The sequence below is a fragment of the Musca autumnalis genome, unplaced genomic scaffold (assembly GCF_047663935.1).
Source record: "Musca autumnalis isolate F117 unplaced genomic scaffold, ASM4766393v1 scaffold_5, whole genome shotgun sequence".
NCBI lineage: Eukaryota > Metazoa > Arthropoda > Insecta > Diptera > Muscidae > Musca > Musca autumnalis.
In genome coordinates, this window is record NW_027412088.1 from 16,350,935 (window position 1) to 16,373,567 (window position 22,633).

The 22,633-nt window shown below is 36.7% G+C and overlaps 1 protein-coding gene across 1 annotated transcript in view; it reads right to left on the reverse strand.

Moving 5' to 3' along the window:
* The window catches only part of Galphao (G protein alpha o subunit), a 184,752-nt gene that overhangs the window by 148,689 nt on the left and 13,430 nt on the right, over positions 1 to 22,633 (reverse strand). The window contains exon 2 of the mRNA XM_073991911.1: positions 13,963 to 14,454. Coding sequence (XP_073848012.1) covers positions 13,963 to 14,080 — 118 coding nt within the window. The 5' untranslated portion in view covers positions 14,081 to 14,454. The remainder of the gene's footprint in view (positions 1 to 13,962; positions 14,455 to 22,633) is intronic.

Here is a 22,633-nt window from a genome sequence, read left to right on the forward strand (position 1 = left end):
CAAAACATCCACGTCGCTTTCCTGCCCCACGAAACATTCACATGTCTTCATAGGTTCTCCTAAAGCATTCCTCCCAAAAACATTCACGTCGCCTTTGCATCCTCTAATAACACTCCACGCCATCTTCGGATCCTTGAAAGCATCCACGTCGCCTTCGTTTCCTCTAAAAATATCTGCGTTGTTTTTGGATCCTTATAAACCATCCTTCATCGGATACTATTAAGCACTCCACGTAGTCTCTGGAACGTCTTAAAATGATTCAAGTCGTCTTCGAATCGTCTAAAGAACCCACATCGCCTTCGTGTCCTTCTAAAATATACACGTCGTATTTTAAAGCTCATAAACCTTCCTTCTTCGGATACTTCTAAAGCAGCCACATCGTTTTCTGGAATTTCTTAAGACCGATTCTACGTTATCTTTGGAAATTTATAAGTGCACAGTTCCTCAATAAAAAATTTATAGCTTTCCTGGTTACACCCAACGCAACCACCCTCCTTCCTCACATACTCCTAAATCACATCCACGTCGTCATTAGAATCACTTAAAACCCTCGTCTACAGATGATCTAAAACATCCACGATACCTTCGCATCCTCCTAAAAATATTTATGTCGTGTCAACACTATCCGAGAAGCGACCTTAAATTGGATTAAAGTACAAACATTTTGGACTATCGTGGTGAGGTGAGAAGACCCATCCTCAAAACTGATCCAGGTTTGAAGAACGTTAACCATATCGATTACTCCTCTCGATAGTTAAGGTGCCATTTTCGATGAAGATATATTAGGGTATTTTTAGGATAATTATCTCATGAAGGATGTAATTTGAAAAAATCTTTTTAAAAAATTTAGGATTTTTGAAAAAATCTTTTTAAAAAAATCCACGATTTTTGAAAAAATCTTTTTAAAAAAATCCACGATTTTTGAAAAAAAAAAAATCATTTTAAAAAAATCCAAGATTTTTACAAAAAATTCTTAAAAAAATCCACCATTTTTGAAAAAAATTTTTAAAAAAAAATCCACGACATTTGAAAAAAATCTTATTAAAAAATCCACGAATTTTAAAAAAATCCACGAAAAAATCTACGATTTTTGTAAAAAGATATTTTTAGAAAAAAATAAATCTTTTTAGAAAAATTCCCGATTTTTGAAAAAATCTTTTTAAAACATCTTTTTTAAAAAAACACGATTTTTGAAAAAATCTTTTTAAAAAAATACACGATTTTTGAAAAAATCTTTATAAAAAATCCACGATTTTTAAAAAAATATTTTTAAAAAATCCACGTTTCTTAAAAAAAACAACGATTTTTGAAAAAATCTTTTTAAAAAAATCCACGATTTTTGAAAAAGTCCTTTTAGAAAAATCCACGATTTTTGAAAACGTCTCTTTTGAAAAATCCACGATTTTGAAAAAAAATCTTTTTAAAATCCACGATTTTTTAAAAAAATCTTTAAAAAAAACAAAATTTTTTGAAAAATCTTTTTAAAAAAATCCAAGATTTTTTGAAAAAATTTTTTAAAAAAATCCATGATTTTAGAAAAAATCCACGATTTTTGAAAAAATCTTCCTAAAAAATTCAAGATTTTTGAAAAAATCTTTTTAAAAAAATTCACAATTTTTGAAAAAAACTTTTTAAAAAATTCACGATTTTTGAAAAAATCTTTTAAAAAAATCCACGATTTTTGAAAAAATCTTTTTAAAAAATGCACGATTTTTGAAAAAATCTTTTTTAAAAAATGCACGATTTGTGAAAAAATCTTTTTAAAAAATGCACGATTTTTGAAAAAATCTTTTTTAAAAAATACACGAAAAATCTTTTTAAAAAAATCCACGATTTTTAAAAAAAATCTTTTTAAAGATATCCACGATTTTTGAAAAAATCTTTTTAAAAAATCCACGAATTTTGAAAAAATCTTTTTAAAAAAAATCCACGTTTTTTTAAAAAACCTTTTTAAAAAAATCCAAGATTTTTGAAAAAACCTTTTTAAAAAATCCACTGTTTTTGAAAAAATCTTTTTAAACAAAAGTGTACGATTTTTGAAAAAAATCTTTTAAAAAATCCACGATTTTTTAAAAAAATCTTTTTTAAAAAAACCCTGATTTTTGAAAAAAAAAATCTTCTTAAACAAGTAAGAAAAGAGTTAAGTTCGGCCGGGCCGAACTTTTTATACCCTCCACCACGAACTGTATTGAAGTGAATTCCAAAAATTCCGAAAATTGGGAGATATCGTCCTATGGGGGCTATATGAGGGCGTTGACCTATACAGACAAATTTCTGGGGGGAAAGTTTTGTACCCCCAACGAAGACTAAATACCAAATTTCAGCCATTTCGGTGTGATAATGAGGATAAAACTTGCAAAATACCGAAAATCAGGAGGTATCGTCCTATGGGGACTATATCAAAACGTGGACCTATGTAAACATTTTATGGTAGAATTGTTTCTTAGCCTTCGGGAAACACAAAGTTACAACAGATTCTGTGGTCAAATGGGACTAATACATTTAAAATATCGTAAAGTGAGACGTGCTATATACGGGGTGTTATATGGGGGCTATACCAAAACGTGGACCTATATAAACAAACTTTGGTAGAAATATTTTTTAGCCTCTGAAAACACATAATACCAAATTACAACCGATTCGGTGATCAAATGGTTTCTAGAGTTTTTAAGCCATTATCTCAGGAAGCATGGGCATGCCCATCAAAAACATGATATCGTTGGTATCTGGTGCACAAGATTTATCTTCAGTAAAAATGTTCAAAGCATATCCCCGAGCAGCTCTAAAACTGCACTTAATCAAAAATGTGGACCTAAAAATCAACTATTGATCCTCAAACAATATTTCGTATGATGTAAAAATATGGAGGGTAAGCATTTCAACAATTTTTTTGTAACACCCTAATACCGTCTTTAGCTGAGGCTATAACCATTTCTAAAAAGACCTGTTTGAAAGTGCTTCGGAATAATTTACACCCACCTAAATATGTACGTGTGCAAATACAAATGTGAATATGGACACTAACACATTTAGACTGGCTGAGTAACTGAAGAGCTGTTACAAATTTAAGTTGGCAAAATAAAAAGGCTTATTTGTTGGTTTCTTGGGCTTTGTTGTTGTTGCTGTATCTTGTTTAAATTTTGTGTGCTTTTGTTTTTGGCTTTCCTTTTTGGCATTGTGGTGGCGTCAACAACGTTTCAACACTTGGCAGATAATGTAATATGTGTGATAGTTAGGCGCGCTTGGTCTAAATACAACAAAAGAAAAAGGAAAAAATAAAAATTACTCAAACACCTACACAATTCCCCCTACACACACACACTTTCATTGCATACCAAAACTGCAGGTTGAGCGGTGTGAATGGCAGCTATAAAGGATTTCAAAGCAAAAAAGACGAGAAACTAATTGTTGCTTCATTTGTTGGGTGGATGGTTGAATGGTTTTGCAGATATCGTTCCTCATGTCGTTTTTAAAAGTGACTGACAACACATTGAGAATGATATGAGAATGTTTGTTTGTTGTTGTTGTTGCCGTTCACCGTTCACTGTTCACCGAGTCATTTAATTCTGTTGTAAAAGCTAATGGCTGTGTGGTGCATGGATGGCTGGTTGGGTGTCGGTGTATGTGTGGTTTCTAGTTGTGGTTAGTTCGTTGTTGTGGTTTGTCATGCCATGGCCTCTAGGCTCTACGGGATAACATCGACAACTATTGGTTCCTATGGTTTTAATTATTGCAAAGGTGTACAATAACAACAACACCAACAACAACAACAATGACAACAACCTGACCATTTGTAAAATCCGATAGTTTACAACGCCAACACATTTGTATGCATGAAGGAATAGAGAATCAATTCAGATTTATTAACACCTACACTCACCCAGACATACTCGTGGTCGTTCGGTTGTATGTCCAACAATGATCATGTTCGGTGTCAAAAGCATAATGAAAGATTTAATTGTAGTGTCATTGATGACATGACTTGTTAAAATTTTGTGGAAATTGAAAATTGAATATTAGATTTAATTAAAATCTATTGAACAATTTGAAATGGTTTGGTTGTACATATGGGTCGATACGCGTGCAGCTTTTTGTGGCTCGTGACGTATTAGTTATATAAAATCAATAACACACATAAATCATACGCGCCACAGCACGTTTGGGAGGTTTATTTCCAATTTCTATAAAAGAAAAACCCTCAGACATGGGGTCTAAATTTTTTTTCTGTAGAAAAAACACTACAGGCCTTTGGGCAGACAATTGTTTCTATAGCAAAAACTTCAGACCTGTGGGTCCGATAATTTTTGCTATAAAAAACACCAAACCTGGGGTTTGAGAATTTTTTTCTGTAGCAAAAACATCAAACATGTGGTCTGCGATTTTTTTCTATAAGGAAACATGAGACTTGTGGTCTTCGAATTTTTTCTATAGATCAGACCTGTGGTCTGCGAATTTTTTTGCTTTCTGAAATTTTTTTTCTATAGAAAAAACCAACAGAGCAGCGGTCTGAAATTTTTTTCTATAGAAAAAACCAACAGACCTGTGGTCTGAAATTTTTTTTCTATAGAAAAAACCAACAGACCTGTGGCCTGAATTTTTTTTCTATAGAAAAAACCAACAGACCTGTGGCCTGATTTTTTTTTTCTATAGAAAAAACCAACAGACCAGTGGTCTGAAATTTTTTTCTATATAAAAAACCAACAGACCTGTGGTCTGAAATTTTTTTCTATAGAAAAAACCAACAGACCTGTGGTCTGAAATTTTTTTCTATAGAAAAAACCATCAGACCTGTGGTCTGAAATTTTTTTCTATAGAAAAAACCAACAGACCTGTAGTCTGAAATTTTTTTTCTATAGAAAAAACCAACAGACCTGTGGTCTGAAATTTTTTTCTATAGAAAAAACCAACAGACCTGTGGTCTGAAATTTTTTTCTATAGAAAAAACCAACAGACCTGTGGTCTGAAATTTTTTTCTATAGAAAAAACCAACAGACCTGTGGTCTGAAATTTTTTTCTATAGAAAAAACCAACAGACCTGTGGTCTGAAATTTTTTTCTATAGAAAAAGCCAACAGACCTGTGGTCTGAAATTTTTTTCTATAGAAAAAACCAACAGTCCTGTGGTCTGAAATTTTTTTCTATAGAAAAAACCAACAGACCTGTGGTCTGAAATTTTTTTCTATAGAAAAAACCAACAGACCTGTGGTCTGAAATTTTTTTCTATAGAAAAAACCAACAGACCTGTGGTCTGAAATTTTTTTCTATAGAAAAAACCAACAGACCTGTGGTCTGAAATTTTTTTCTATAGAAAAAACCAACAGACCTGTGGTCTGAAATTTTTTTCTATAGAAAAAACCAACAGACCTGTGGTCTGAAATTTTTTTCTATAGAAAAAACCAACAGACCTGTGGTCTGAAATTTTTTTCTATAGAAAAAACCAACAGACCTGTGGTCTGAAATTTTTTTCTATAGAAAAAACCAACAGACCTGTGGTCTGAAATTTTTTTCTATAGAAAAAACCAACAGACCTGTGGTCTGAAATTTTTTTCTATAGAAAAAACCAACAGACCTGTGGTCTGAAATTTTTTTCTATAGAAAAAACCAACAGACCTGTGGTCTGAAATTTTTTTCTATAGAAAAAACCAACAGACCTGTGGTCTGAAATTTTTTTCTATAGAAAAAACCAACAGACCTGTGGTCTGAAATTTTTTTCTATAGAAAAAACCAACAGACCTGTGGTCTGAAATTTTTTTCTATAGAAAAAACCAACAGACCTGTGGTCTGAAATTTTTTTCTATAGAAAAAACCAACAGACCTGTGGTCTGAAATTTTTTTCTATAGAAAAAACCAACAGACCTGTGGTCTGAAATTTTTTTCTATAGAAAAAACCAACAGACCTGTGGTCTGAAATTTTTTTCTATAGAAAAAACCAACAGACCTGTGGTCTGAAATTTTTTTCTATAGAAAAAACCAACAGACCTGTGGTCTGAAATTTTTTTCTATAGAAAAAACCAACAGACCTGTGGTCTGAAATTTTTTTCTATAGAAAAAACCATCAGACCTGTGGTCTGAAATTTTTTTCTATAGAAAAAACCATCAGACCTGTGGTCTGAAATTTTTTTCTATAGAAAAAACCATCAGACCTGTGGTCTGAAATTTTTTTCTATAGAAAAAACCATCAGACCTGTGGTCTGAAATTTTTTTCTATAGAAAAAACCATCAGACCTGTGGTCTGAAATTTTTTTCTATAGAAAAAACCATCAGACCTGTGGTCTGAAATTTTTTTCTATAGAAAAAACCATCAGACCTGTGGTCTGAAATTTTTTTCTATAGAAAAAACCATCAGACCTGTGGTCTGAAATTTTTTTCTATAGAAAAAACCATCAGACCTGTGGTCTGAAATTTTTTTCTATAGAAAAAACCATCAGACCTGTGGTCTGAAATTTTTTTCTATAGAAAAAACCATCAGACCTGTGGTCTGAAATTTTTTTCTATAGAAAAAACCATCAGACCTGTGGTCTGAAATTTTTTTCTATAGAAAAAACCATCAGACCTGTGGTCTGAAATTTTTTTCTATAGAAAAAACCATCAGACCTGTGGTCTGAAATTTTTTTCTATAGAAAAAACCATCAGACCTGTGGTCTGAAATTTTTTTCTATAGAAAAAACCATCAGACCTGTGGTCTGAAATTTTTTTCTATAGAAAAAACCATCAGACCTGTGGTCTGAAATTTTTTTCTATAGAAAAAACCATCAGACCTGTGGTCTGAAATTTTTTTCTATAGAAAAAACCATCAGACCTGTGGTCTGAAATTTTTTTCTATAGAAAAAACCATCAGACCTGTGGTCTGAAATTTTTTTCTATAGAAAAAACCTGTGGTCTTGGCCTTGGGCCTGAGAATATAGAAAAAAGTCACATCAGACCTTTGGTTTGAGATTTTTTTCCATAGAAAAAAGTCACATCAGACCTGTGGTCTGCGATTTTTTTCTATAGAGAAAGTCGCATCAGACCTGCGGTCTGCGTGGTTTTCTGGGATTTTTTTTTTGCTAGATAAAATATAAGACACCCGATTTCTGATATGTCGGCATTTCATCTTTAACTTCTCGTAACTTCTCAAGTTGTAAAAAAATAAAAAAAAAAATCCCCGAAGTGAATGAGGCGAAAAATTGCTGCCTGTCGCCGCCGCACTTGTTCTAAACTGCAGTAAACGTATGTGAATAAATTTTCGAGAGCATGGTATCTCCATACAGAAATTGTCAACATGTCATGCAAGGCGCGGCGGCGGCGGCGACAGTCATATTTATTTCATTCTTTAGACCTTTTGTTCTTTTTCTAGCTACGGGTTGGTTCAGTACTTTGAATCCTTTGGATTCATGGCACATACTTGTCGTCTACTTATCGTCATTGTTGTAACACCGAAGACAATAACAACATCTCAGGCAGTAGGCAGGCAGACATGCAGAAAGTCAGGCAATAAAGGAGGTCTTCTTTAAATGACTTAGGCAGGCAAAAGTGGAAGTGCCTTCTAGACACCCCTACCCAACCTCCAATCCTCTTTGGATATTCCAAAATGATGTATGAATGACGTTTTACAAATGCCTCAACAAATGAACGACATATTCAACTGCGGTGGCCTCCATTGTTGTCTTCGTCGTCATCATCATCAGTATTGCTACTCGATTAAGGGGAGCCATCCATCCATCGGTTAAAGGCTTCAGCTGAAAACATTATCGCTGTCATAATTTGAATTTTATGGCAATATTTTTTGTTTGTTTGTTGTCTTCTTTCAACTCTGTGTTGTCTTCTCTGTTTATTTTTCACTTTATGAGTTATTGTTTGTGGCAACGATTTGCATTATTGTCGCCACCCAACCCCTTCACTTCTTTCTATGCTTCACTTTTCACATTTGAGTGGTGCATTTAAGGGGAAATGACAAATAAATATTATAGTCTGGTCTAAATAATAACAGTAATACTGTAAGTAACTACAAAAAGAATAAAAAACAACAGGACGACATTTTTTATAAAAATCCTTGGGACAAAAGAAGGTTTCCTGTGTTTTATTCCGTTTTCTTGACTCGGTCTGTTTGGTGTAAAAATAGACTTTGGTTAACAATAAACGAAAGGATAACGGATCTCTCCCTTGATAAACATAAAGAAATGTGGAAGAAATGTTGCTTTACTTTTTTTCCTTGCCATAACTTTGTGACAAAAAATAATAATGGGTGTGTCTGTGTGTAAGGGGAGCGCGTGTGTGCTTTTCCAAATATGAATTTACGTCTAAAAATAATCGAATTTTCGTTTAGCTTTTTATCGTCCCTTTATAACTCTGCATACAATATTATTATGTATTTAACATCAATATTTATTGTAATTGGATATGACTGGAAGGATATAGTATTGGGAATGATATAAGAAAAACTCACACACATACATACATATGCACAGTTACAAATTTAATTGTATTGTATTTTCGTTAAGTATAAAAGAACTATTTTAAGATTATAGCCTTAAGTGATAATTTTCATACAAGGTCTGGTGATTTCCTGTATAAAAAAATCTCAGAACCCAGGGTCTGATGGCTTTTCTAAGGAAAAAATTCGTAGACCACAGGTCTGATGTGTTTTTTCCTATAGAAAAAAAAATTTCAGACCACAGGTCTGATGGTTTTTTTCTATAGAAAAAAATTTCAGAAAAAAATTTCAGACCACAGGTCTGATGGTTTTTTCTATAGAAAAAAATTTCAGACCACAGGTCTGATGGTTTTTTCTATAGAAAAAAATTTCAGACCACAGGTCTGATGGTTTTTTCTATAGAAAAAAATTTCAGACCACAGGTCTGATGGTTTTTTCTATAGAAAAAAATTTCAGACCACAGGTCTGATGGTTTTTTCTATAGAAAAAAATTTCAGACCACAGGTCTGATGGTTTTTTCTATAGAAAAAAATTTCAGACCACAGGTCTGATGGTTTTTTCTATAGAAAAAAATTTCAGACCACAGGTCTGATGGTTTTTTCTATAGAAAAAAATTTCAGACCACAGGTCTGATGGTTTTTTCTATAGAAAAAAATTTCAGACCACAGGTCTGATGGTTTTTTCTATAGAAAAAAATTTCAGACCACAGGTCTGATGGTTTTTTCTATAGAAAAAAATTTCAGACCACAGGTCTGATGGTTTTTTCTATAGAAAAAAATTTCAGACCACAGGTCTGATGGTTTTTTCTATAGAAAAAAATTTCAGACCACAGGTCTGATGGTTTTTTCTATAGAAAAAAATTTCAGACCACAGGTCTGATGGTTTTTTTCTATAGAAAAAAATTTCAGACCACAGGTCTGATGGTTTTTTCTATAGAAAAAAATTTCAGACCACAGGTCTGATGGTTTTTTCTATAGAAAAAAATTTCAGACCACAGGTCTGATGGTTTTTTCTATAGAAAAAAATTTCAGACCACCGGTCTGATGGTTTTTTCTATAGAAAAAAATTTCAGACCACAGGTCTGATGGTTTTTTCTATAGAAAAAAATTTCAGACCACAGGTCTGATGGTTTTTTCTATAGAAAAAAATTTCAGACCACAGGTCTGATGGTTTTTTCTATAGAAAAAAATTTCAGACCACAGGTCTGATGGTTTTTTCTATAGAAAAAAATTTCAGACCACAGGTCTGATGGTTTTTTCTATAGAAAAAAATTTCAGACCACAGGTCTGATGGTTTTTTCTATAGAAAAAAATTTCAGACCACAGGTCTGATGGTTTTTTCTATAGAAAAAAATTTCAGACCACAGGTCTGATGGTTTTTTCTATAGAAAAAAATTTCAGACCACAGGTCTGATGGTTTTTTCTATAGAAAAAATTTGCAGACCACAGGTCTGATGGTTTTTTCTATAGAAAAAATTTGCAGACCACAGGTCTGATGGTTTTTTCTATAGAAAAAATTTGCAGACCACAGGTCTGATGGATTTTTCTATAGAAAAAATTTGCAGACCACAGGTCTGATGGTTTTTTCTATAGAAAAAATTTGCAGACCACAGGTCTGATGGTTTTTTCTATAGAAAAAATTTGCAGACCACAGGTCTGATGGTTTTTTCTATAGAAAAAATTTGCAGACCACAGGTCTGATGGTTTTTTCTATAGAAAAAATTTGCAGACCACAGGTCTGATGGTTTTTTCTATAGAAAAAATTTGCAGACCACAGGTCTGATGGTTTTTTCTATAGAAAAAATTTGCAGACCACAGGTCTGATGGTTTTTTTATAGAAAAAAATGTCAGACCACAGGTCTGTTGGTTTTTTCTATAGAAAAAATGTCAGACCACAGGTCTGTTGGTTTTTTCTATAGAAAAAATGTCAGACCACAGGTCTGTTGTTTTTTTTTTTCTATAGAAAAAAATTTCAGACCACAGGCCTGTTGGTTTTTTTCTATATAAAAAAATTTCAGACCACAGGTCTGTTGGTTTTTTTCTATAGAAAAAAATTCTCTGTCCACAGTACTGATCCGTTATTCTATAAAAAAAATTTCATAAAAAATATAAAAAAACAAAAAAAATCTCCCTATTGCAAAACCGAGTATCATAGACTTCACATTTCATTGAAATGCCGAACAGTGTCACAACAAATTCAAAACAGTTTATCCTGTTAAATATCAAAAGGTTTTTGAGATTTTTATCATGTTTTCTTGGTTGTCGACGATACCATCATCATTGTCATCAGTAACAACAACAAGGCGATTGTCGCCATTGTTGCTGCTATTGTTGTTCTCTATGCCCTCTCATAGTAAAGCCCTTCAGGCGTAAAAGAAAAAAAAACAGAGTGGAGTAGATTGTTTTCTCGTTGTTGTTTGTTGTAGAAAATGCGGATTATGTTGTCTGCATAAATGGGCTTAGGACCATTGGATATGACGACGGCGACAATAGCAAGTTAATGCGGCAAAGAACATTACCCCATCATACATGACAAGAGCAACAACAACGACAACAATTGCAGTAACTTTGAACTGTAGCAGAGGTTGCAGAGGAAACAAGAAGGAATGGCAAAATCAACAACAGTTGGAGTAGTAATTATTTGGGTTGTGAACAATGCACGCAAACTATGTGCAAGTGGAAAGAGGGCCTACCTCTCTCCACCAACTACACCACTGCAATCGTCGTTAGATGTGCATGTCGTATAATCCGTCCTATCTCAACATCATATCATTGTCATCTTCTCTAATCCCCATTATAGCCATATGTTGTTCTTGTTGTTGTTGTTCGTGACATGATAGGGATAAACCCGCTTTGGCGTTTAATGCAACAACAATGCCATATTTAATGGTTCTTTACACTTCATTGAAATCAACAACAGCTACAATTTTAACAGTTATCTGTCAGAAAAAAATTGCGAAGAAAAATACTGGTAAAAACCTTTAGTTGTTGATTTGTAAAGTGAGGTTAAAGTGCTGCTATTGGCGATTAACAGCACAGCAATGGAACAAAAAATTGTTGAGAGGGAAATTCGTAACTATTTTTCAAGTTTTATATTTAAAACAAGCAGAAAAAGAAAGTTTAAAAATGTCTTATAACAAAAACTTCAGACTTGTGGGTTTAAGAATGCCAAGTCCATTCTATAGCAAAAAACTTCAGATCTTTGGCTATGCGAATTTTTTCTATAAAAAAACATCAGACAGACCTGCGGTCTGAGAATTTTTTCTATAGAATAAAAGTCATCAGACCTATGGGTCTGCGAATTTTTTCCATACAAAAATCAACAGACCTGTGGTTTGAAATTTGTTTCTATAAAAAAATCAACAGACGTGTTTCTGAAATTTTTTCTATGGAAAAAACCAACTGACCTGTGTTCAAACTTTTTTTCTATAGAAAAAACCATCAGACCTGTGGTCTGAAATCTTTTTCTATAGAAAAAACCATCAGACCTGTTGTCTGAAATTTTTTTCTATAGAAAAAACCATCAGACCTGTTGTCTGAAATTTTTTTCTATAGAAAAAACCATCAGACCTGTGTTCTGAAATTTTTTTCTATGGAAAAAACCAACTGACCTGTGTTCTAAAATTTTTTTCTATAGAAAAAAACCATCAGACCTGTCGTCTGAAATCTTTTTCTATAGAAAAAACCATCAGACCTGTGGTCTATTTTTTCAAGTTTTATATTTAAAACAAGCAGAAAAAGAAAGTTTAAAAATGTCTTATAACAAAAACTTCAGACTTGTGGGTTTAAGAATGCCAAGTCCATTCTATAGCAAAAAACTTCAGATCTTTGGCTATGCGAATTTTTTCTATAAAAAAACATCAGACAGACCTGCGGTCTGAGAATTTTTTCTATAGAATAAAAGTCATCAGACCTATGGGTCTGCGAATTTGTTCCATACAAAAATCAACAGACCTGTGGTTTGAAATTTGTTTCTATAAAAAAAATCAACAGACCTGAGGTCTGAAATTTTTTTCTATAGAAAAAAATCATCAGACCTGTTGTCTGAATTTTTTTGCTATAGAAAAAAACCATCAGTCCTGTGGTCTGAAATTTTTTTCTATAGAAAAAAACCATCAGACCTGTGGTCTGAAATTTTTTTCTATAGAAAAAAACCATCAGACCTGTGGTCTGAAATTTTTTTCTATAGAAAAAAACCATCAGACCTGTGGTCTGAAATTTTTTTCTATAGAAAAAAACCATCAGACCTGTGGTCTGAAATTTTTTTCTATAGAAAAAAACCATCAGACCTGTGGTCTGAAATTTTTTTCTATAGAAAAAAACCATCAGACCTGTGGTCTGAAATTTTTTTCTATAGAAAAAAACCATCAGACCTGTGGTCTGAAATTTTTTTCTATAGAAAAAAACCATCAGACCTGTGGTCTGAAATTTTTTTCTATAGAAAAAAACCATCAGACCTGTGGTCTGAAATTTTTTTCTATAGAAAAAAACCATCAGACCTGTGGTCTGAAATTTTTTTCTATAGAAAAAAACCATCAGACCTGTGGTCTGAAATTTTTTTCTATAGAAAAAAACCATCAGACCTGTGGTCTGAAATTTTTTTCTATAGAAAAAAACCATCAGACCTGTGGTCTGAAATTTTTTTCTATAGAAAAAAACCATCAGACCTGTGGTCTGAAATTTTTTTCTATAGAAAAAAACCATCAGACCTGTGGTCTGAAATTTTTTTCTATAGAAAAAAACCATCAGACCTGTGTTCTGAAATTTTTTTCTATAGAAAAAAACCATCAGACCTGTGTTCTGAAATTTTTTTCTAAAGAAAAAAACCATCAGAGCTGTGGTCTGAAATTTTTTTCTATAGAAAAAAACCTTCAGACCTGTGTTCTGAAATTTTTTTCTATAGAAAAAACCATCAGACCTGTGTTCTGAAATTTTTTTCTATAGAAAAAACCATCAGACCTGTGTTCTGAAATTTTTTTCTATAGAAAAAAGCCTCAGACCTGTGGTCTGAAATTTTTTTTTCTATAGAAAAAAGCCTCAGACCTGTGGTCTGAAATTTTTTTCTATAGAAAAAAGCCTCAGACCTGTGGTCTGAAATTTTTTTCTATAGAAAAAAACCATCAGACCTGTGGTCTGAAATTTTTTCTATTGAAAAAAACCATCAGACCTGTGGTCTGAAATTTTTTTCTATTGGAAAAAACCATCAGACCTGTGGTCTGAAATTTTTTTCTATTGAAAAAAACCATCAGACCTGTGGTCTGAAATTTTTTTCTATTGAAAAAAACCATCAGACCTGTGGCCGAAGAATTTTTTCTATAGAAAAACCATCAGACCTGTGGCCGAAGAATTTTTTCTATAGAAAAAACAATCAGACCTGTGGCCGAAGAATTTTTCTATAGAAAAAACCATCAGACCTGTGGTCGAAGATTTTTTTCTAGACATCCTAAAAGTATACTACAGAAATATCGGAAACATTCTTAAAGTTTGTATCTGCAACTTATTTAACTAACTTATCATGAAACATTGTACAATTCTATAAAAATGAACTTACCCAATAGCAGGAGTTTGATATCCTTTGCCGCTTGTATGCCATCTTCTTTGAGATTTTTCTCAATTTGCTTGGAGCGTTGTATGGCAGCGCGTTCTTCAGCTGATGTGGTGCAACCCATTTTAGTTGTTTTTGAACAAAAGTTTGTGTTTTAAAGATGAAGTTTTGTGCGTTTTTATGTTTTTTTTTTATTTGGTGGTTTCTTCAAAGTTATTTAAAAATTTTCACGCTCACAACACACAGACGCACGCACACACATACACTTCCACTCTATGCTAGTTTTAAGGTAGTTCTACAGAACTCACAACACTCTCCTGCCCCGTTGTAGTTGAACACAGCAAAAATAGTTAATTTGTATTTTTTTTCTTAATTTTCCACACTTGAACTTTTTGGCGTTTCGTTTTTTATGGTAGTTGTTGCTGTTTATTTTTAAAAGTTTTTAACTTTTTCTTCGTGGTGGAATTATTCAAAAACAAGGAGTTGTTGTAAAAGTTACTAAAAAAAATAAAAAGAAAAAAGTTATGAATAAGAATTGCTTCATGATTTTTTATAAAAATAGAAATTTGTTTCATCAACACAAAAACGAAAAAGGTGTGTTATGAGTCATCCATGCTAAGGAACTTTGGTATTCAGTGGCTATATAAGGATCCTTTATTTAGCCAGGCCATAATACTACAACACCTTACTCCCTCTTTCTCCATCAGTGGCGACGTATCACCACAGTAAACACGCATCATTTTATATTACACTGTGACACATGAAATAGTAATGATACTTTTTCCTCACACCCCACTAACTCTGCCTCCGCTCTCATATCAATAAACAATTAATATTTATATATATTTGGCAAATAAATAAAAAATAAATGCCACACTTTATGTAACCTTCATAAAATAAGGAGGAATTCCACACGCTGCTTATAAAAATCCCAATGTATGTTCTCTCTTTGTCGAACTCCAAAGCCATTTAACAAGTAAAAACTAATATGCCAACAGCTACATACATCATACATACATACGAATTGACTCGAAGGAATCTTCGACCAGGGACCGTCAGACCTCCACAATTATGTGTTTGTGTTCATGTATTTTTCAACTTTGGGGCAGCAATTTATCCCGGAATTCCTGCTCCGAGCTCTTTTGGTCCGGCGTGATAGAGATGAACCCCGGGCCAATATGTATCTGTTCCGTTTGCCGGATCCGCATGTAGACGATGGTGAAATGTAATGGAAGTAGGGAATGGGTGCACTTCCGAGGGTAATCTGGCCTTAGTCACACCCAGGAGTACTGAGATAAGTATGTATTCAACTTCGTCGTCCGACTTTCGTCGTCATCGGAATACGAGACGACCCCAAAGTCTCCCCAAAAAAAAAAAAAAAAAAAAAAAAACAAGTAAAAAAGTGTCAGTCGGCTTTGCCTACAGATATATACCCTCAGCCAATGTGAAGCGAAACTTTCACCTCCGGACATATCGAATGTATTTAAGGTCTCTTCAGAATTTTGTGGCCCTTTTTGGACAATTGAACTTGCCGACAAAAATGTGGATTAGGAATTAACTGCACTAAGACAAAAATGTTGAACTTTTGTAGGGCAGGTACCCTTAGGGAGGACCGATATGGGCCATTTTAGAAGTTTCAACTAAATTTTGATAAAATATTTGGAGATACAAATTTTGGACCAATTTGGTTGCCCCATTCATGTGATATCGTCATAGCATTTTAGTGTCATTTTTTAAATATTGGGGAGAAGTACCGAAAGCTGTGGACCGGTATTGCCCATGAAACTAAGTTTGGATATAATATGACGAAGACCAAATGTTGAGCCAAATCGGTTAAACAGTTCGAGAGTAGGGGTTTTTTTACACCTTTCGGGCTGTTTTCCCAAGAAATATGGACTTGCCCCTGAAAAAACTTTTACCGTCGTAATGGAGGTAGCGAATGCAAATCGCTTCAACAAAAATCAAAGTGATTCGAGAGCAGTTCTTAAAGTGAACTTATCCGAAATTTTGTGTGAGAGGTACCAGAAGGAGGAGACAAATATAGTCCATATTCGAACCTGATCTATATCTGGTAGATATATTAGGATGTGCAATGTATGGATTACATCGGTCGCTCCATTCAAGAGTTATCGTGCGCATCATTTTTCCGAACATTTTTGAAGTTTTGTGGGGGAGGTACCTGAAGGAGTGGACCAATATAGCCCATCTTTGAATTTAAACTAAGTTTTGATAAAATATTACGAAGGCCAAATTTTGAACCGAATCGACAGATCCGTTCGAGAGTTATCTTGCGCTCCAACCACTACACAAGGTGTCACAGGGGCTTTTTGCACCTTTCCGGCCATTTCTCAGGAAGTATGGACTTGCCCCTGATGAAACTTGTACCGTCGTATGGTGGGAAGTGAATACAAGTTGTTGCAACCAAAATCAAAGCGATTCGAGAGCAGGTCCTAAACTGAACTTATCCGAAATTTTGTTTGGGAGGTACCCGATGGAGTTGGCCGATTGAGTCCATATTGGAACCTCATCTAAGTCTGGTAGAAATTTCACGATGTGCAAAGTATGGACCAATTCGGTTACTCCCTTCAAGAGTTATTGTGCGCACAAATTTTCCGAACATTTTCGAACTTTTGTGGGGGAGGTACCGGAAGGAGTGGACCGATATAGCCCATCTTCCAACTTAAACTAAGTTTGGACAAAATATTACGAAAGCCAAAATTTGAACCGAATCGGTTCATCCGTTCGAGAGTTATCATGCGCACCAGCCAACCAGACAGACATACAGACGGACGGACATTGCTAAATCGACTCCAAATTGTCTGAAACACATTTCGTCCAAACATACTTGGGGTCCACAAAACCATTATTTCGATGAGGCACATTTTGCCCGTATGAAAGTGTATATACCCTTTCTAGCCTAAAGGCTGAGGGTATAAAAACGCAGCATCTAACACCCCAACGCCCCAGAAATGCATCATTCCTGCAATTCAATTGCAACGGTCTACGCAATAAGGTCAGCTAAACTGAGGCCTTTATGAGTCGAAAAAAAACATCATGGTCGCCGCAATCCAGAAAACAAAGTGCATCGCCACCTGTAGCTTGCAACGTTGCGATTGTTACGTTTTGTGGAAGCATCGTACATACCACAGATGAATAGCTGTGTCCTGCATTATATACCCATCATGAGTTTTGACATTCCGTTCTAGGTAAAAACCGAGCAAATTGAAACTCCACATTTTGCACGGTGAATGAAGACTCTCCTACGAGGACAAGAGGAGATTGCTACAGCTCGCCAGATATCACCATTGTGGCGCCAGGTCTGATAAATGACGTATCCTGGCAACCCGTCATTTTCCTTGGCTCAGACCACCTTCCTATCTCCGTAAATAGACCACCCGACTTCATAACCTTTGAACGCCGTACTTTTCTGAAACATGGGAAAGCTGATTGCCAAGGGTTCCAATCACAGCTTCAGAGATCTGCCGTGAATGGACAGATCCTCGGTTAGCTGAAAGAACTTTCCGATGCATCATCACTGCAGCAGCCGCTCGATAGCATATCTGTTGGTCGAATACCCGAAATCGGACAAAATTTCCTAGTAGAGGCGACGATGCTTTCGTTGCTGTACCTGCTTGGATGTTACCGATCACCATCTTGTGGGTAGGCCCGACACATTCAGGCAGATCAGGAAGGATATCCATGCTCTAGAGGGAGAGGTCCAACGGTACAGGAGAGAACCCCTAGATCAACAAGCAAATCAAGCAGGTTTGAATAGCATTCACATGGACGGGACTAGCAAATGAGAGTGATGAGCTTCGTTATACAAATCCTGAAGACCCAAGAGTTAGACAACCAACTCATGAAGTCAACAGGCTAGTAGGCGAACATAAGCAGAACAAGTAGCTAGACCATCTGAAGCAATGCAACATTGGTACAGAAGGATGTTAGAAGGCTGTTAGTTTCAACGGCTTGACAATAACTGACCCAAAGAGGTGCGTGTGTTTTTTTAACCGGCAATTTATAGAGCACTCCGAGAGTGATAGCAGGGTGATACGCCGTATAAGAAGAGCCCTCCTAACCTCACCACACTTTACAATTGGTGATGTTGCCGACGTCAAACGCGAAATAATCCAAAGCAATGGGCCTCCACGGAATATAAATAGTAATGCTTAGGCAACTGGATGAACCCGGAGTTGAGTATATAACAAGTGTCCTCCAGCCTATCGTTAGATGCCCATATTGTACCAGAAGTCTGAAAAGTTTACAGGGTGGTCCCGATACTGAAGCCTAGCTAGAATGCCAGCAGAGGTTAATTGTACAGCCCAATTTCCCTCCTGCCGCCGGAAGCAAAGATTCTAGAGGCACTGCTCCTCCCCATGATGAGAAGTTAACAGGCTGGTCGGCGAGCATAAGCGGAACAAGTGGTTAAATCATCTGAAGATTTGCAACATTGGAGCCGGTATAGGTGAATTGTGGGCAACGGTTAAGTCACTCTCGAATCCTGGAAGAAGGGAAGATAGGACCTCAGTCACGTTTGGTGACGTTACGTTGACTGACCCGAAGAGGTGCGCAAGTTATTTCAATCGACAGTTTGTCGAGCACCCCGAGAGTGACAGGGCGAAGAGAAGAGTATTACGTCACATCAGATCTCTTCCTGCCGAGGAGGAACCACCACAGTTTGCAATGGATGATGTAGCCAATGCCATCAGGAACGCTAAATCATCCAAAGCGTTGGGCCCTGATGGAATCTCCATGGCAATGCTGAAGCAGCTGGATGAGCCGGGAGTGGAGTATCTCACTAAAGTTCTCAACTTGTCGCTATCCACCCTCATTGTTCCCGAAGTCTGGAAAATAGGCAGGGTGGTCCCACTATGGAAGACCGGCAAGGATGCCAGCAAAAGTGAATCGTACAGGCCGATTTCGCAAAGACCCTTGAAGCCTTAGTCCTCCCCAGTATCAGAAATGGCTATCATTTTGCTGATCATCAGCATGGATTCCGTAAGCAGCAAAGCGCGACAACTGCGCTGCACGCCATTACCACACATATTTGTCAAGGACTCAACCAGAGACGGCCGTGCAAGAGAACAGTGATGGTGGCGCTTGACTTATCAAAAGCCTTTGATACAGTCAGGCACTCCACGCTGTTTGAGGACATTGAGCAGACAACCCTCCGGCCAAGCTTGAAACGTTGGATAGTCAATTATATGTGTGGACGCCAGTCGTACGTGGAATTCAGGAACAAGAATTCCAAGTCCCGTAGAGTGAAACAGGGAGTTCCCCAAGGTGGGGTGATATCTCCGGAACTGTTTAACCTCTACCTCTCCTGTATTCCGCCCCCCTCCAGACGGCATCGAGATCGTAACGTATGCGGATGATTGCACGATTCTGGCGTCGGGTACCTATCCTGATGACATCTGTGAGAGACTGAACAACTATTTAACTGATCTTACCACCTTTTCCATTCGACGAATATGCAGATTTCCGCCACAAAATCTACAGCCACTCTGTTCACCACATGGACAGGACAGCGCAGTTTGGACGTGAGTTGAATGTCGTGGTCGATGGTAGCAGAATTCCGACCACAAACTGCCCTAAAATTTTAGCGGTCACATTCGACACCACATTCACGTCGTGCGCACACGCCACAGCTATCTGCGAGAAGCTACAAAGGAGGAACAAGGTCCTCCAGTCCCTAGCCGGCAGCACTTGGGGTGCAGATAAAGAAACCTTGTTGACCACATATAACGCGATAGGTCGGTCTGTGGTAAGCTATGCGGCTCCAGCGTGATCCCCGAGATTATGTGATACGAATTGGAAAAAGATTCAAACCTGCCAGAATGGCGCCCTGAGAACAGCAACAGGTTGCCTCCTCAAGTCTTCAGTGGACCAAATACATGAGGAGGCAACGATTCTTCCAGTAAAGCAACACAATGAGATGCCTTCGTTGCAGTACTTGCTTGGGCGTTACCGTGAGAGCCATCCCAATCACCATCTGCTGGCTATGCCCGACACATTCAGGCATATCAGGAAGGATTTTCATGCTCTAGAGAGGGAGGTCCAACGATACAGGAGAGAGCCCCTAGATCAACAAGCATATCAAGCAGGTTTGAATAGTATTCACACGGATGCAGTTGCCAAGGACTTAAGCAATTATAGTGTGAATAAAGCACTCGAAGTACATCCCCCATCTATCGCTGCTGAGGAGCGTTAGCTGCCACGACAAAGAAGGGTAGTTTTGGCTCAATTACGCTCGGGATATTGCAATCGCCTAAATTCTTATTGGACGGAAATCGATCGCGCCGTGCAAGACATCTGTCCAGTATGCGGCATTGACCCGCACGACACAGAACACCTTTTCAACTGTCCGGTCAAACCTACCCATCTAACTCCAGTGGATCTGTGCCTACATCCCATCGAAGCAGCCATTTTTCTGGAACTGGAGATAGACCCAGAGCCAGATTGAACAGATGAACGAACATACAAACATAATGTTACAACAACAACTACCTCTTACAAAGCAATATGCTGGTCTGTATGTGGCGCCAGCGTAGTGTACAAATGTTAGACACAGTGGAGGAATATTAAAGACTGTCAGAATGCCGCCCTGAGGATTGTAACATTGTGCCTCTTCATGGTACCAATGGACCATGTACCATCTTCATGAGGAGTAGAAGGTTTTAGCGGTGCATCAGCACAACAGGATGCAGTCGATGCAGTACCTGCTTTGGTGTTATAGCAGTGAGCATCCCAGCACAGGCTACCCCACCCAGGCACGCCAAGAGAGATCTTAATGGCCTAGAAAAAGAGAGACGGCTCCAAAGGTACCAACGAGAACATCTAGACTAACGGGCATATTAGGCAGGATTGAATAGAATTCACGGAGGTAGAGTGTTTATGCCGTACTTGGAGACCACCCCCACTCATCGCAGCAGAATAATGCCAGCTGCCAAGGCTAACACGAGTGGTTTTAGTTTAGTTAAGATCCAGACGATGGCTACCAACGTGGTGCAATGGTATGCAAACCCGTTTTGCACTCAGAAGGTCTGCAATTCGATTCCCAGGCCAGGCAACATCAAATTTTCTACGGCGGCCAAATACCCCTCAATAAGTTTGGCGACATTTCCTGAGTATTTCAGCCATGTAAAACTTTGCTACAAGTGGTGTCGTAAGACACGCCCTAAGACACCCTCAGCCTATCTGAATTTAAACTATCATCTACGGCAGATCGAATGTTTTTAGGGTCTTTTCAGAATTTTGTGGCCCTTTTTGGACATTTGAACTTGCCGACAAAAATGTGGATTATGATTAAAATTCAAAAGTGTTGCGGAGGAGGTACTTACAGGAATGGACCGACATAGTCCATTACGAAAGTTGATGTTATTTTTGATAGATATCGCGCCCACTAGTCATTTCAGTGGGTCTTCGCATAAATTTTGGCACAGAAAATGGGATTTTTTACACCTTTCGGGCAGTTTTACCAAGAAGAATGGACTTGCCCCTGAAAAAAAAAAATTTACCGTCGTAATTGAGGCAGTGAATGCATGTTGTTTCAACAGAAATAAAAGTGGTTCGAGAGCAGGTCTTAAAGTGAACTTATTCGAAATTCTGTTTCGGAGGTACGCAAAGGAGTGAACAAATATAATCCATATTCAAAACTAATATACATCTGGTAGATATATTAGGGTGTGTAATGTATGGACCACATCGGTCACTCCCTTCAAGATTTATCGTGCGCACAATTTTTCCGAAAATTTTTGAACTTTTGTGGGGGAGGTACCTGAAGAGGTGTACCGATATGGCTTATCTTCGAACTTAAGCTAAGTTTGGACAAAATATGACGAAGGTCAAATTTTGGACCAAATAGGCAGATCCGTTCGAGAGGAGTTAGATTGCGCTCCAACCACTACACATGGTGTTATAGGGTTTTTTTGTACTTTTCAGACTATTTTTTCAGGAAGTATGGACTTGCCCCAGATAAAACATGTAACGTCGTATGGGGGAGGTGAATACAAGATGTTACAACAAAAACCGAAGCGATTCGAGAGCTGGTCCTAAACTGAACTTTTCCGAAATTTTGTGTGGGAGGTACCCGAAGGAATGGACCGATTGAGTCCTTATTGGAACCTCATCTAAGTCTAGTAGAAATTTCACGATGTGCAAAGTATGGACCACATCGGTTACTATCTTCAAGAGTTAACGTGCCCACAAATTTTCCAAACATGTTCGAACTTTTGTGGGGGAGGTACCGGAAGGAGTGGACCGATATAATCCATCTTCGAACTTAAGTTTTGACAAAATATTACGAAAGCCATATTTTGGAGCCAACAGACAGACGGACGGACATTGCTCAATCGACTCCAAATTGTCTGAAACACATTTCGTCCAAACATACTTGGGGTCTAAAACCATTATTTCGATGAGGCACATTTTGCCCGTATGAAAGTGTATTTATCCCCGTTAGCATAAATGCTGAGGGTATAATGAGGGTGCACTCATTGATATGAGAGAAGTCCTCCGCGTCCCTTCTGGGTTGTTTGTGGAACAATTATTATACTATAATGTATTCATTGACATTATTTAAATTTATTTTACATATTCCACTTTTATTGTTCCCCTTGGTTGCTCCTAAATATGTTTAAATTGTCCAGCTCTGTCGTTTTTGTTTTCTGTGAAATAT